This window comes from Chiloscyllium plagiosum, chromosome 16, assembly GCF_004010195.1.
Source record: "Chiloscyllium plagiosum isolate BGI_BamShark_2017 chromosome 16, ASM401019v2, whole genome shotgun sequence".
Classification (NCBI taxonomy): domain Eukaryota; kingdom Metazoa; phylum Chordata; class Chondrichthyes; order Orectolobiformes; family Hemiscylliidae; genus Chiloscyllium; species Chiloscyllium plagiosum.
The window spans coordinates 43,594,915-43,612,089 of record NC_057725.1 but is presented as its reverse complement, the minus strand read 5'-3'; the positions used below and the strand labels follow the sequence as shown (position 1 = coordinate 43,612,089).

Genomic DNA, 17,175 nt, shown 5'->3' with positions numbered 1-17,175 from the left:
GATTGCAGTGTCATGCAACTGAAATGATATAATGAACAAATCTGGATTGTTGTTATTTCATCTTTTAGAATGGCTGCAGGTTTCTGTTCATTAATATGTAAATCCAAGAGTCTCTTTAAAGTCACCTTCTCGAGATAACTGGAAAGTTTAAAAACAAAAGGTGATATCTCAGCTGAGACAATGCATTGAAAGTGTGAGGTTAGAGTCTGGCTGTATCCCAATCTTGAGTCCGACTGGTTCTATTTCCAAAATGGAATGTACAAAATATTACATGTATTGACTGCCTGCAGATTGTGCATTTTTTTGAGCAAACTAGAATGTATCTACAAATATAATTCTGCAAGTATACATCCATCCCACAGACTTGTGTGAGTGCGTGTGAGAGAGTGTGTATTTGTGTGTGTGCAAGCTTGGTAAAGTGTGTGTGGGTGTGATGGAGTATAAGCCTTTGAGAGGATGTGTGTATGTGTGTGCATGAGAGAGGGTCTGCAGGTGCATATGTAAGAAGAGTGTGTGTGTGTATATGAGAGAATGTATAGTGTAATGGGGTCACCTGTAGTGTGACATCCACATCAATTTAAGATAATTAGTCAAGCTTAAAAGTGACACATTTACATTATATATTGGGACCTGTTTTAAAATAAAAGACGTTTTCAAAGCTTGAGTCTCTTCTTGAATTATCTCAAAGGTTGATGGGGTTTCCTATTGTTGCCATGGAGAAAGCAATTAGAATTGACTTCCCTACTAAACTTATGCATGCATTTGGGTCTGTGTTGCTCCTTTAAGGCAGTCAGTCAGGTGACCCAGAGATAAGTGTTGGGGAGGCAGTCTAAAGACTAGCTGTGGACTGAGAAACATGCAATGAAATATCCCCTTTTCAAGTCTACCCTCAGTCTTTCTCATGTTCTATTTTTGGCTCTAGTGTACCACAGGCTTAATATAATCAAACATAACTCCCCCACCCCCCAATTCTTAGTTTGAAATTGCTTTGATTATTTAATTTTTTTTCTGGCATTTTACCTGGTGATTGCAAGGTCATGAACATACTGCTACATTCCATATCGCCACAATTCCATATTTGAATTGTTCAAATCAACTTTACCTTTGACATAGCACTGAAATAGACCTAGTCATCAAGAAGTGACATCCTCTGTGATTATGATTCTCCTAATCCCCTGTTAGTCTCCCTTCTTCTGGAGCTCTCTGTATGGCTTGGTTTGTGTCTCTGTCTCTCAGTCCAATACACAGCACTACAACTGTACCATGAATAGGGCAAGGAGGTAAGTCCCAAATCCATTCCAGCTGGAATGGGTATCTAATCCCATGCAATTGGAATCAATCTGATCCACAGCAGCCATTAATCCAACTTGTTTCCCGAATTACTGTGTGAACACACATTTTCGTGTGTTGTATAGCTTGAAGCTGTGGATAGAGATGTTATAGGCTTCACTTTCTTTCCATTATATGGTTGACTAGAAATCTCTCACATGCTAGCCATTGCCAACAGCATATATTGGAAAGATTTACAAGGTACACTTAACCTATTTGGAATCATTTTAAGTCCAGTTTCCTTGACCATCAATACTTGGAGTATTGAAGCGAGAATTTCTGATTCAGAATTAAGGGTGCTACCCACTGCACAAGACCTGCAGTAATCGCCCAGTGCCCCAGCGTAAACCTTTTTTGGTCTCCAATCCCTTTATGGCCTTCTACCTCAATTTTTGTTCCTCATCCTTTAGTTCCTTTAGTTATATGCTTCATTGTATTCTCCATTCCAATGTTTTTATCTTCTGATTCATGCCTCCACTACACTACATCTCCCTTCTCCTTCCTTTTACCTTTCTATTTTGTTGTGTAGGTGCTGCACTTTAATTTCTCCCTAAATAATTCTAACTCTAGTCCTCTGCCTGATTGCAACTGAGTTGTGAGGGTACACTGTTTCTTTTCTATTCTTCCCCTCCACTGGTCAGTTTAGCTAGGTTGTGGACATGACCAGTTAGTTCTGAGACTGTGCCAGGGTCACTATTAAGGATAACTCAGTCAGGTTTTTAGTCAATAACAAATAACTGCTTTACTAACAAAAGGAAACTTAAAGATGCCAAGTTCATTGGCAAACATTTTGTGCTATGGGAGGATATTTACCCTTTTATTAAGAGAAAAAAGGCTCAAAAGTCTGAGAAACAGGAAATGAAAACTCTGCAGCATATTCAAAGTACTTTGGCTCAGTAATCAATAATCTCATGGAAAAAGGATAACTTGTGCATTATCCCAAATGGTGATCTGATTCCAAAGTTATACACACAGCTGTTGGCGTTGTTCTCATGGAAGTGTTGTAGCCGGCTAAATTCCCTTTGCTTCAGGCAGTGAGGTAGATTTCAAGGAAATCTCTTCAGGAACTCTCCCCAAGTAAAAAGGATTTATTTTGCTGAGTGGAGTTACAAAGAAAGAGATGGAATGAAGAGAGAGTGTGTGTCTCTCTCTCTCTCTCTCTGGTCTCATGTTGAGAGTTCAAAATTACACTATGTCTTATTCCATTCCCAAGCTGGGCCATGTGACCTATTTTTAAAAAATTCTGCAGACTGCATGACTGCATCCAAGCTCCTGCTTCCTGAGAGGTGCAACATTGTTGGTGTTGTATCAATGCATTTTCCTTAGCAAAGTGTCCTTTGTTTAAAAGATCAAGGTATATTTATATTGTTCCATATAATCTTTAAAAATATTTGGATTACATCTCTTCATAACACCCTGAAATCTGCTTATTTTTCTGAATGCTTATCATCCCTCAGCTCTGCTGCATTGGCGTAGTGCCCAGTTTTCCTACCTCTAAGAGTGCTGGGAATCGTGTATGTTAAAAACATTGAATGTAAATTGTTGACAATATGCCTTGAATCAGATATTGATGTTTGCTTCTACACTAGATCCTTTTAAGTAAAGATCTAAACTGCTTGCTTTGTTATCAGTGATGTTCTGTACCAGCTTGGCACTAATTCTTTTAAACAGCTCTCTCCTGCAGAGTTCATTTTTCAGTCAGGAAGGAAAAACCTGAGCATTGTAGCAAACTCTTGGCCTCATTTTGTTCCTGTTCAGTTTTAACTAACCATAAATTTGGGTCACCATAAAATCAGGAAGAAGAGAAATTCTGCAGTGTTCTGGCATATTCCACAATGGTGCATGCCTAATGTTTATTGGGACATTAACAATTACTAAGTACTGAGTTTGAGTATTGGGTTTTGCCTACCTGTAGTTTGGCCCCAGGAAGTGTTACAGTAATTGCTTATGCGCATCAAATACATTTTATTTCCTGCTATTTAATCAAAATCATCCTTCACGATATTTATAATTGTCAATACTGTTTTCTCCTGGATTTGCTCCTTTGGAGCATTATAACTGAAACCTATGTTATAACTGAAAACTGTACTGAAAGAGGAGATTCATGCATGTGAAAGAATTGTTTCTGTCTAAGTTGGAGCAGTTTGGAAATTGGTGTAGTGGTGTGCCTAAAATGTTGCATGAAACTGGATGCATATTAGTTGAGATAAATAATGCCCAATGAGGACACCTCAGTCCCCTGAGATTCTAATTAAATAAAAGCAGCCCAATCTTGATTTAATTTTGATGTCATTGAAGCCTCCACGTTTGCAGTTTTAAGTTCTCATGTGTTCTCATCTTTCTGTAAAGAGTCACACGCAAGTTGCTGCTCCTTGTACTTACATATCCGCCTTGTATAGTTTTTCATTGAGATTCTGCACAAAGTAATTGTTCTAATGAGTGCAGATTAATGGTGTGCGAAAGTTAGTTAAACCTAATGGACACCATATAACTTACTGTCTGTAGAATTTGTCACATGAAGTGGTGAATTTTTTAAAAAAAAGTATGTGTAGCCCTGTCTGAATTATATATAAACCTGTCTTTTGTTTAATGGACCTTGTTTGTAATCTGTGATTCATGGAAGCTTCTGCACTATCTCATATTGTTTAAAACCTGCAATTGAATGTGAACAAGCTGAATGCCTACATTGAATTTCTGGTATTTTGCTAAACAAGAGCCAGTTGATTGGTATTGGTGACGAGGTATTGATCTGGGGTAAGTAGCAGGTTCTGTAGGAGAAGCAAATCAATCTATTTCGGGTCTCTCATTTTACTCTTCTCTCTGCTCTTGTTCTCTTGCTTGATCTGTATATCATTTATCTGACAAGCTAAGCAGATGACCAGTTCTTTGCAGATATATCTTTACCTGACCAGCAGTGAAGAGTGGTGGCAATTTACGTGATCATATTTTCCCTCCTTTGAGGAAGTTCATGAACTGTTCAGCTAAGACTTGCAAATGTTGAGGATTAAAGGTAAATCTGTGTCTTAGAACTTTACTTTATTGTTGCGATGTGCCCTCTATTTTGAGATGTTGTTATTTGCCAAGGATTGTTTAGATACTGGATGGAAGAATTATTATTCACTTCAGGTAATTTTCAAATTGTTAAAATAACAAAAACCCTAAAAGTAACTGGAAGCATCAGTGTTGCATGAGAATAAGCAAGAGAAGTGTATGCTCCACTATTCAATACGACTGTAATGCTATCCCCATACCTCTTGATTCTCTTTGTGTCCAAATATCTGTCAATGTGTCTTGATGATGCTCAGTGAATACCCATAGCCCTTGAGTAGATAATTGCAAAGATCCACAACTCTTGAAATGAAATTTCTCCTCATTCTAATCCTAAATGGCTAATGCCTTTGTCTGACACTGAGCCTTGTTTTAGGATGCATTGCGTTTTTTTTTTAAAACAGTGAATTCAGGCTATCTTTAATATTTTGAGTAGATTAACCACAGAATTGATGATCATGAAAACTGAAGCTATGATTTTAATGATTCTTGTTTTGGCATCATTTCTTTCCTGGCTAGGCAGTCAGGCTAAACTAAAGCACAAGCAGTTTGCTTTTCTTAACCAAGTGCAGACTGAGATCCAGTCAGTACAGTTATGTAAATGACCATTGTTGTTTGTGGTTGTTTGAGCTAATGATGCCATGGGTACTTTCATGTCAGCTGGAATTCTTTACATTATGCCATTCTGGATTCCCAGTTACTGCTTCCTCTGAGTTTTTAATTGACATTCAACAGTATATAAGGCCCTGTTAGGGGAGAGCTCCCCAAATAGTGACATTCTGAACATGACCTTATATTAATATATCATTATGAAACATCCCAAGGTGTTTCACAGAATCTTTATAAAACCAAATATTACTCTGAACTACATAAGGAGACTAAGTTAAGTTGAAGTTAGCATCATCAGAACAGATGCGATGGAGACAGGGGAATTGGGAGAATGGATTAGAATCTTTAGAGGAAGCAGGGTGTAAGAATGTATAATCAAGGTAACTGTGGGAGTTGTTGGTTTGTAGTGGATATTGGTGGCCAATCTATCCCCAGAAAAGGAAACCGATGTCAAGGAAGGGAAGGACAGAGTCAAAGGTAGACGAAGTGTAAGTGAGAATAGGTGGAAATTCGAAGCGAAATTGGTAAACGTTTCCATTTCCGGACGAGAGAGGAAAGCAGGCACTGATGATATCATCAAAATACCAGAGAAATAATTGAGTGAGGTCTAGAATAGGACTGGAACAAGGAATGTTCCACGTACTCCACAAAGTGACAGGCATAATTGGGGCCCATGTGGATACTCCAGGCCAACCCTTTGACCTGAAGAAAGTGAGAGGAGTTAAAAGGGAAATTGTTCAGGGTGGGGATCAGCTTGGCCAGGCCAGGAGAGTGAGGGTAGATGGGGTTGGTTCAGGCCTTTTTTCAGGAAGAAACTGAGAGCTCTGAGACCATCCTGAAGGGGAGGCATGGGCATGTAAAGGAATTGCACATCTGTGATAAGGACAAGGCAGTTGGTGCCCGTAAACTGGAAATTCTGAAACTGACACGAAGCATTAGAGGAATTGCAGGTGTATGTGGGAAGGGCCTGGGCAAGAGGTGGAAAGAAATCAAGCCAAGGTAGGAAGTGCTAAGTTCTGTGGCGCAGGAGCAGGCAGAAACAATGGTCTGCCTGGGCAGTCCTGTTTATGGATTTTGGGAAGGAGACCGAAGTGAGCTGTGTGTAATTGGGAGACAATAAGCTTGGAGGGAGTTGCGGGGGCGATCACCAGAACAAATGAGATTAGTGACCTTAGTCTACTCAATGTCCTGATGTTCCATGTTGGAGTCATGGTCAAGGAAGACAGAAGGAGGTGTCTGTGAGCTGGTGCTCAGCCTCTGCAATGTAGATGTCAATCCACCAGACGATAACGGCACTGCCCTTGCACATAAGTCTAAATTACAAACTCAGAATTGGATCTGAGAGCACAGATTGCAGTCAGTTCATTGGGGTGGGGGGTATAGAGAAATTGAGACGAACCAGCGTCATACTGACAGTTCTTGAGCAGGTCAAGTGCAGGTAAAAGGCTAGAGGGAAGAGTCCAGGTGGCAGAACATTGTTGGAGGTAGATGATGGAGGGGCTCTTGTCCAAAGAAATGGATATTTGGTTCTCAATTATGTTGATGACAAGATAAATTTGAGCCAGGACATAGTTGCTACCTCACGCACTACTCTCAGCCATACTTATTGAAATTGATTTTTAACTCTTTAATGGATGAGCAACACTGATTTGGTTCAGGATTTATTACCCATTCCTTGTTGTCCTTAAGTTACTGGTGTACTGCTGCAGTCCTTGAGATGTAAGGACAAACAGTGCTGTTGGTTAGAGGGTTTCTGGGATTTTGACTCAGTGACTATGAGGAGCAACAATTTTGTTCCAAATCAGGATGGTGGATGGCGTGGAGGGGATTTTGCAGTCGCTGTTCCCCTTCTAAATGGTAGATGTCACAAAGTCACTGGTTTGGTGCTATGGGATTTCTTCTTTCAGCCTGTGGGATCACAGAAACCACTTCCGTTCAACATATCAGCCAAAAGATGGTCTGTGCAGATAGCATCCACTTAGTACTGCAGTCAAGTGTCATGATGTACTATGTGCTTAAATTTTCAGTGTTATCATCTAAATATGTTCTCACTGTTCATTGTGACAATAACTTATCTGCTGTTTAGGACTTGAATCCATTAACTCCACATTGAGTACTATACACAGTCCAGGCTGGTGCTTTACTACAATGAAAAGTTGACCTGTAAATTGAAAACAAAATCACAGAAACTAAGTTCTAATGTTTGAACGCTACTTGGTAAATTTGTTGATTTACAGGCAGCACAATAGTGAAATGCAGGAACAAACTATATGATGCAGCAATTAATATTTGGCAGGGAAAGGTGATTGCATTACTTTGTTGTTGTAACTTATACCTCTCCTTAAGCTCCCCACTTGGTTGATTTCTGTCCTCTTCATCTGTTTACAGAGGTTTCTGCAGAATCTTTGCCAAATAAGGGGAAATTTTGTGTTGTGTGCTTTCACAAGACAGCTGTGTGTTTCCTAGGACCCTTCTATGGTTAAAGTATGTTTTTATAAGTGCTTGTTCTCTACAACATTGTTATGAAGCTTCCTTTTTAGGTCTAGTAATCTGTTGTGAACTTATTGTGTTGCTACCCAGAAATGCCAGACTTCTTCCCTTTACCCATGCCAGTTCTTTCATAAAGTGGTGCCTGTCATAATAGTTTTTCACAAACAAAATTCAGAACAAAGCCAGAGTGTGGAAGCTTAAAGTAATTGCTTTCTATTGAAGGAAAGGTTAGATGCTCTTATTATGTTCAATATTTGGCCATTGTTTTTGATGCTCTTGTGCAATCTTTGACATTTCTAGTTACAACCTTTTCAAGAGCATTAAATCAAATATATGGAGATTTTAGTCAATGTATTCAAATCGAGTTATATTTTGTATCCATAATGGGCATTGTTTCAGTTTGTAGCAATTCTTGTATATAGTGTAGAAACTTATTAAATCTTGAAAGCCGTGTGTTCGTGATGGATATATTAAATGAGTAAAGCTGAGAGAAATGGTTGCAGTGATTTTAGAAATTGAGTGAGATGGCAAGATGAGGAAACTTAACAGAATGGAATACAATTTGGGTTGGATCTTAAGCAGTAAAATAGATGAATTAAAGGCAACAATATTGTGGAGGTGACAGAAAACAGTATTGCTCCTGGACTGGGTGAGCTAGATTTCAATTCATTAGGGTGCCAAGGTTACATCCTTCTTGATTGTGCTGAGATGACAGCAGGGAAGAAGTTGAAACTAAAAACAGAAGCACTGGTTAGTTTCAGTATTTTCAGTCTCTAGCTCTTTAAGATCTACAGCAACAGCAGTTGAGTTTTAATTTGATAGGCGAGTATTTCTAGTTTAAACCTGTTGTTGCCTGGGGCTAAATATTTTCTTGCTAATGGTTGCAAGCCTGCACTTGTGAAATGCATGCTACCATGTGCAAAGGGTTGAGATATAAATTAATGGGCGGAGAAGGGTAATTGGTATTCAAGTATTTTTTCTATGTGGAATTTAATATTAAAAATATTTGTGGTGAGTTTTGATTGTTAAACACTTTTACAGAGCTAGTTAATTAATCCTATTATAAATGTTCTGTTTAATTAAATTAGTCATTAATATAGTAAATGTGTAAGCACCTATGTTTGATCTTTATAAAGTGTCTAGTTTCTCTATCCCCCAAGTCAAATATTTTGCTTCAAACTGAATTTAATTGCATTTAATTGAGAATCGGTTTCTTTTTTCCACTGAATCATGTGGTAGAATTGTCGTAATCTTTGCAGTAAAGTGAGTGCAATAAGCTTGAATTCAACTAATTGGTAAATGTTCATGTAGCATTTTTAGAAAATGCAATTATCTGTGTATAATGCTGTCATGCGATTTTGAGATCATATTTTGGCACTTTGTCCATTTAATGGCATATTCATTGAGCTTATCCAGGCAGTTATTTCAGAGTTCTGAAAAGACACTACTAACTTAATGCATTCAAATATTTCAGTCAGTGTAAACTCTGGGTTGGGTGACAAAGAATTAATTGAGGCTAGGAACTCTGCCAAAAGGAGTACTTGTCTAAGTTTTAATGCTTTCAAATAAAGTCTGATTTATCAAACAGTATAAGAAGGTCCTAGAGTTTAGCCCAGATCAAAGGCTACCACTGCAGTTGTGATTTACTCCAGGTATCTGTTTAAAAAAAACCTTTTGTAAGTAGTCTGCATCTCAAGAGATCTATAAAAGAAAGGAGAAATTGATAGAAATTACACAGGCTTGGAGGTTGAGTTGGTGGTTAAATTACACCTGGCCGTGTTAATAATTGATTTTCTTTGTTTATGTCTATCTTGATGTACTCTCCAAGTGTACAAGCATATGAATTAGGAATAGAACTCTTCAGTTTGCTCTGCTGTTCAATAAGATCATGGCTTATCTGTCAGGGTTTCAAATCCCACATTCCCATCTACTTCTTCGATTCCGTTTCCTAAGAAGAATCTATCTACCTCAGTCTTAAAAATATTCAATGACTTCATGAGGCAGAGAATTCCAAGTTTCACAACCTTCCCAGAAAAATTTGTCCTGGTCCCTTTCCCAAAAGGACAACCACTAATTTTAAAACCGTGCCCTCCAACCCTCATTTTGGACTCGCCTGCAAGAGAAAATTTTTTTTCATGTCCATCTTATAGACCATTCAAGATCTTAAATACTTCAGTCAAGTCACTTTTCACTCTTCTAAACATTTGCTACATCACAGTCTGATAGAACTTTCCCAGAATCTAGGGCATTTTGGAAAATGCATTTCTTAAACGTATCAAAACTGCATTTACTACCTCATTAGCCACCTCTTCAAAGATGCCACAGTGAAGTCCATCTAAATGTGGGCACTTGCCTCCTTGGAGCTTCATTACGTTATTTCACTATGATTGCAATTTCATCATTACTTATTTTTACTAAATTATATTTTTTCTTTACGTTTGCTGCTTTTCAACTTCCTTAGTTTACCCCAAATGGTGGGTCCCTTTTAGAATTTTGTTTTATAGCTAGAATATATTTATTCTGAGTATTCTGAAATTTTCCCTTATGGGTGTGCCATTTCAACTGATATATCCCCTGGCTAATGTGTCATTCACTTCAGATATCTCAGCTTTAATGCCATGTAGTTACCCTTAATTGAGTCTAAACTACTAGTTTTAGATTCATCTGTAGTTGTTTAACTAGAGCTGTTTTTATTCTGAAGTCATTAATTCTGTGACATCTCGCAATACTGACTGGTTGGTTCCAAAATGTGATTTCACCTGACAGTGTTCTGAAGGCTTGTGATTTCTAATAAACCAGTTTGAATACAACCTGGTGTCATGTGACTTTTACCCCACTCCAACACTGGCACCTCCACATCATGGCTGCTCTTAAAAAAAACTATCTCAAAAGCATTCTAGAACTCCTTAACTGAGCTGCTATGTCTAGTTAGATTTTTCACACATATATGCAAGTTAGTCCTCCAGGATTATTGCTATCACTTTATCGGAAGCACTCAATATTTCTTTGTGTACACTTCACTCTTCAGTGTGGCTCCTGTTAGAGGGCCTGTAAACCACTCTGTCTAGTGAATTCCTTTCCCTACCATTTTTCATCTCCACCCAAACCAATTCTATGTTCTGATCCCCTGAATCAAAGTAATTAGCTATTGCACAAATACTGTTTGTGATTGACAATGCTATTCCATCTTTTACCGATTCCATCTTATTGGATGTAATATACCCCTCAAAATTCACGTCTCAATCTTTGTCAGCCTTATTTCCTAATGCCTATCGGATCATATTTATTAATTTAAATCCACATTATCCATCCATTTACTTTGTTAGGAAAGCTATGTGTATTCAGGTACAGATCCTTTTGGTTTTGTCTTTTTTAAACTTTGTAACATTTAGTTTTGATTATTGGTGCAATCTTAAGTTTTTTTTCTCTTTATGCTTTACTATCATTCTCTGGCATTTATTTTCCATATTACTGTTTTTTGGTCTACCTTCTCTATGCTCTTTGATTTTCCACATTTGATCCTTTACACCTCTATTTCCCTAGTTACGTGTTTTGCAAGAACACTGGTGCACAGTTCAGGTGGAGACTTTGCCAATGTCCCCTACTTTCTCCAGTTCTGATGCCAGTATCCCACAAAACGGAACCCACCTCTTCCACACCGGTCTCGAATGTTTTGTACCATTGGTTGTTGCACCCAGCTCATCTAATAATCCAGAGGTCATAAACTTTGAGGATCTGCTTTTTAATTTAGTCCCTAGCTCTAGAGCTCTGTTTGAAATAGATGTGAAAAAGTTATTTGTTCATTGATCTCTAGTATATCAGATCTTTTTATTGGAGGGAATTAAGTGTTTCCTGAAAAGTCTACAGAATTGTCACTGTGACCTTGGGATATAAAACACCTGTCACCATCAGAAATATGAGAACAGGTGTAGGCTATCCAGCCTGTTGATCCATGGCTGATCAAATATTTCAATACCTTTTACCCACACTATCCCCATAATAATTTACGCTATTGATAATTAGTAATGTATTGATCTCTAACCATACTCGGACTGAGCTTACTAGCCCTTGGGACTAGAGAATTCCAAAAATTCACACCCCACAGATTTTTAAAAAAAATTTCCCTCGTCTCAATAAGTTGTTTGAAAACACCCAAAGGTGAAGTTGTTATTGATTTTATCCACATACTATTTGCATGCTTTAATTATTTAAATTGTTCATTTTATCCTGACCGGTACTTTTGGTGTTCATATTTTGTGTTCACATGAGGTTTACTGAACCCAAACTCCACTCATCCCACAGCAGATTGGCTTTGTGCTAAGTCCTTCAGATTATTGTCAAACAACAAATGCTTTTAAATTACACATTGCCGTATCGCTCATGACGCTTTGTACTCAGTCACAGACAGTGTGTGCTTTGGGGCCTATTGTTATTTATGTGTGTTATGTTCACATAGTCAGTCAAATACAGGGAGTATCTTGTGTAATAAAGGCGATCTGATGCTTTCATTCCACATTGTTTACTAGCAGTAAGTGCAAATCGTACCGCAAGAATGTCTGGGTTTTTCCTTCTGCTGTTTATTCACTGCTCAGAATATAACTCTTAAAGGTGTTTTTACATTGAATGGCAACATAAGCAGAGGCTAACAGCTGGACGTGGTTGAAGAATTAATCAGAGTGAGGTGTGTTTTCAGCACCTCACGCTGCTGTTTGGTCTCGGGGAAAAGGTTGCTCTGAAGTATTCACCTCCATTATATTGTTTTACACCTTTGGCAGCAGAGTAACAGAAATGTGCCTAAAGTGTAGTTTTTAAACATTAAGTTGTCTTCTATGTGAAGGATTTGAAATATACAGCATATTTGTAAAATTAAGCCAGACTGAATACCATTAAGACTCTAACAATCACAATTTACTATTTAATATTTTACTGCTTTGACCTACAAACTATGGCGAGTGCACAGCCACTCTCCAAATGTATATTTTTAAAATTGGTGTGCAGTATGTACGAAATTAAATAAATTAACAGAACATTAGATACAAACTTGTCCCAAGGAATGCAATTGTAATTGAAAACCCACTGATTAGTAGGCTTAAATTTGTTGCTAACATTGAATCATCATTATCGCTATTTTACTGTGGCGATCATTTCACATTTTAATGTGAATAATAAATATAACAAACCTTGTTCAACATTATTTTTATTTATTTACTTATTGTCTTTACACAGTTCATGAGAACATCTGGTGAATATTCTTAGTTGAGTTTTGATTTGTAGAATTAACTATTACAAAATTTATTTAATTTTCCCTTCTGTTTTTACCAATGAGTTCTGAGAAATTGATAGTGAAAATACAACATTTTAAATGGCACATTATAACTGTGAAATTAATGATTTCCATATTTTTAAAGTAGAAAACTGCATCATCTAAGTTTTCCCCCATGTGTTTTATTTGCAGAAATCCAAATGAGGTTATTTGATTGTGTAACACCTTTTGTACTTGAGATATCACAAAGTGCATCACTTAAGCTACTATCCATAGAAAGTAATTTATGGAGGCACTGTAGCAATTAATTTACACACGGTACAACTCATCTAACAACTAAATTGTTATAAGCAGGGCAGGCAGCGGCCTAGTGGTATTATCACTGGACTGTTCATCCATAGAGTCTAGATTAGACCGGTGCTGGAAAAGTGCAGCAGGTCAGGCAACATTCGAGGAGCAGGAAAATTGACGTTTCGGAGGAAAATCAGAATTGCACACAATATTCCAAAAGTCGCCTAACCAATCTCCTGTACAGCCACAACATGCCTTCGCAACTCCTAAATTAGATTCTCTACAGTGTGGAAACAGGCCCTTCGACCCAACGAGTCCACACCGCCCCTCCAAAGAGAAACCCACCCAAACCCATTCCCCTACCCTATATTTACCCCTGACTAACACACCTAACCATGTGGGCAATTTAGCATGGCCAATTCACCTGACCTGCACATCTTTTGATTTGTGGGAGGAAACCGGAGCACCCGCAGGAAACCCACGCAGACACTGGGAGAAAGTGCAAACTCCACACAGACAGGCAGGAATCGAACCCAGGACCCTGATGCTGTGAGGCAGCGGTGTTAACCACTGAGCTACAGTGCCGCCCATATACTCAATGTTCTAACCAAAAGAGGAAAGCATACCAAACACCACCTTCACTATCCTATCTACTTACGACACTACTTTCAAAGAACTATGAACCTGCACTCCAAGATCTCTTCAATATGAGTTGTCTAAATGATCAAATTTAATTTGACAGAAACTTTGTTAAACTCTTGGCGGCACGTTGGCACAGTGGTTAGCACTGCTGCCTCACAGCGCCAGAGACCTGGGTTCAATTCCCGATTCAGGCAACTGACTGTGTGGAGTTTGCACATTCTCCCCGTGTCCGCGTGGGTTTCCTCCGGGTGCTCCGGTTTCCTCCCACAGTCCAAAGATGTGCAGGTCAGGTGAATTGGCCATGCTAAATTGCCCGTAGTGTTAGGTAAAGGGGTAAATGTAGGGGAATGGGTGGGTTGCGCTTCGGCGGGTCGGTGTGGACTTGTTGGGCCGAAGGGCCTGTTTCCACACTGTAAGTAATCTAATCTAATCTAATCTAATCTAATCTTATTTCCAAAATCATTTTGGTTGAATTGGAGTAATTGTTCATTAACCAAGTGAAAGTGGGAAAAGATATTTTGTATTTGAGTGAAGCACATGACTTGGAAATTGTTCCCTCTCCCTGCTGCTATCATTTTAGTTGAAGTAAATTGATTTTTTTTTTGTCATCAGGCAATATTACTGGTATGATGAAAGGGGAAAGAAAATCAAATGCACAGCCCCGCAATATGTGGACTTTGTCATGACTTCCGTACAAAAGTTTGTGACAGATGAAGATATTTTTCCAACAAAATATGGTAGGTTTATATATATATATTTTATATTTGGTTTGGGTGATTTAATATCTAAAGAATTAGTTTGGCTGTCAAATAAGGTATCAACCTTGTAAATCAAATCAAGGTCAAGCTGTATTGAATATTGCATTAAGCAGCACAATACAATTAAAACTGTCACACATTTGAGGAGTTTTTAAACTTTTTGTTTACCCTGTTAGTGATGTAGATTTCCATGTTTAGGTTAATCTCAGGATTTATAAGGAAATGCTTGTCCACGCTCTCTCTTTTTACTCTTCCTCTACTTCCTACATCCTTTGCTGTTTTAAGTTTGTTTCAATAGACGTCAGACAGAAATCCAAAAAGAGGATAAAACTAGCACTCCCACGACCAGGCGGGTATTTTTCTATATTTTTGATCCATGACACTTGCACAGTTTGATAGTTCGTTTAATCTTGCCCAGTCTACTGCACTACCCAATTATAATCCAGATTGTTGGTTAACGGACAACTCTGATTTTGAGAGTGAAACTCTGAAGAACATAGGCTGAATGGCCACTACTGTTTCTAAGTTTGTTTTTGCAATTTGGTTACCACAGTGGTCAGTCATTCAGCATATACAGATGAGGTTCTCAGTGTACTTGTTAACAAAACAGCATAAGTTTGTTGCATTAAGAAAAGCTGTCTATATAATATAATTATAATAGATTTTATAAACAGCAAAAAGGAAGATTCAACCCTTTTATCCCCAAGAGTCTCAACCCCAGTGAATTATCAGTCCTATCTTGACTTTAACATTTCATGTGATTGTTACAGTCTCTTTCCGAAGACCAATATGCAGGCTAGCCTTTTTTCTCTGGCTTTACTTTGAAGCCTGTAAAACAGCCTGAGACTTCCACAAACTGAACTGCTGTTCTGAATTCAACCTGCTTGTGACCCCTGTCTGTCTGTCTCTGTGCGTCTTCAAAGTTTCACTTCGTAAACACCCAAGCCATTATGTCACAGGGTAGCTTATCTTATAATTAGCTTACATCAGATGATATCTTCGGATTTCTTGAGCTTACTGTTCCAAAGAATTTCTTACCCTTTTAAAAAAAAATATCAGCCCCTCACAGCATTGAAAACAAAAAACCTACTTAGCTCCACTTTACAAGTTTCCAAACAGTAGTAATAGGTTAAACATTTATCACAGTCCAAACATGAAAGCACCTATTTCCTTAGATTGTTACTGTTTAATGTCCTTATTGTATAGCAGACCATACCATCCTCACTACACACTCGTACTTAAAATGCCGAATAAAAGCTCTAACATGACCTAAGTTCGTGGAATCATAGAATCCCTCCAGTGCAGGAAGAGGCGGTTCAGCCCATCACGCCTGTACCGGCTCTCTATAGAGCATCCCGCCTATTAATAGGACACTACACATTGAGGCAGACAGTCTTAAGACTGTTTTCTGTTTCTGTCCCCAGTTTTGCTGTTGTGCAACATGATTCAGCAATCACTTCCAGATACTAAGACATTTGCAGTTTCTTGAAAGTGACTCTGTTACAAAGAAGGTTTTCATTAAATGCATCCCGGATCTTATGGAGTTACAGTTGCCCTCCAGACAAATGATAGATATTATTGTGTTTATTCTATTTCTATATATTTTCCTTGATTTCTGGGTGTGATTGGTGTACACAGATTGGTCTTGATACAAGAATCTTTTTTAAAGGAGTTGGGTAATATGGTTGAGAGTGAGCATACTCAGATTTGAATGTAAGGTCAGCGAGAAGGGCACATGAAAATGGCTGAGGATTGTGCTGTTGATGTGAGCATGGCTTTGTTAGGTGTAAGTTACAGACTAGAGAATCGCATTGTATGAATCTGAAATGCCTTGCAGGAAACAGTTGGTGAATTAAACCTTGAGATGAGAAGCTGGGAACCTACAGTAATGTGCAACCTGGCAATGATTGTAAATGGAAGCAAGCAACATGGCAATGTGTTAAATGTTTCCTCAGCTTGATGTTAAAAGAGTAAACAAGCTTTTCCATGTACAGGTTCAGTCTGAATGGCAATTGAATAGGATGACTTCAGTATTTCCAGGTATTCATTCGAGAACAGTTCTTGCTGATCCAAATTCAACATCAGGCAGTTAGCAACACAGTTAGTCTGTTGCCACCATATGTATTAAAGGTATTTCGTAGAAGGAGCAGGAAGGATAGTCGTGTCACTTTTGGTTTAAGTGATATGGACAGAACACAAACTAGACTTGAACAATGGATGGTGTTCGGGGATCTTCACTTTGATCGAACCTTTTTGTTTGAAAAGCCTGTTTTCCTTGTAGCAGACATGCACGTTGAAAGATGGGAGATTCTCTAATTGTCATAGTTTCTGTTTATAGTACCGCTGAATTGCACATTACCTTTTATTTTTTAAAAAGTAAAATTCGTGACTATAGTATGACAGGATGTGACTCACGTGATACATTATTGAGATGGTTACGTAAAATGGAACCACAGTCGCAAAATATTTGAACAAACTTGTAGTTTTCAGTGACTCACGTGGAGTAAGTCATGATACAAACAGCTAATTATTGCTGGTGTTAGAAAGTATTACCAGAATTGCTGTCTTGAAAATATACATAGACGGTGTAGAGCAAGTTTATAGAACAGGCTTCAGTTGCTTTGTTTCATAAAGTATCCTGACATTTTGAAATATTGCACTATTCTATTTTGCCTTCACAAATAACATTACTTTGCAGATTATTTTCCTGAGTTTTGTGAAACTTGTTAGACATATGTTTCTTCG

The 17,175-nt window shown here is 38.1% G+C and overlaps 1 protein-coding gene across 8 annotated transcripts in view; it reads left to right on the top strand.

Moving 5' to 3' along the window:
• The window catches only part of mob2a (MOB kinase activator 2a), a 237,146-nt gene that overhangs the window by 215,144 nt on the left and 4,827 nt on the right, over positions 1–17,175 (top strand). For all 8 annotated transcript variants that reach the window (XM_043705942.1, XM_043705940.1, XM_043705936.1 and 5 more), the window contains one exon: positions 14,285–14,409. In XM_043705942.1, coding sequence (XP_043561877.1) covers positions 14,285–14,409 — 125 coding nt within the window. The remainder of the gene's footprint in view (positions 1–14,284; positions 14,410–17,175) is intronic.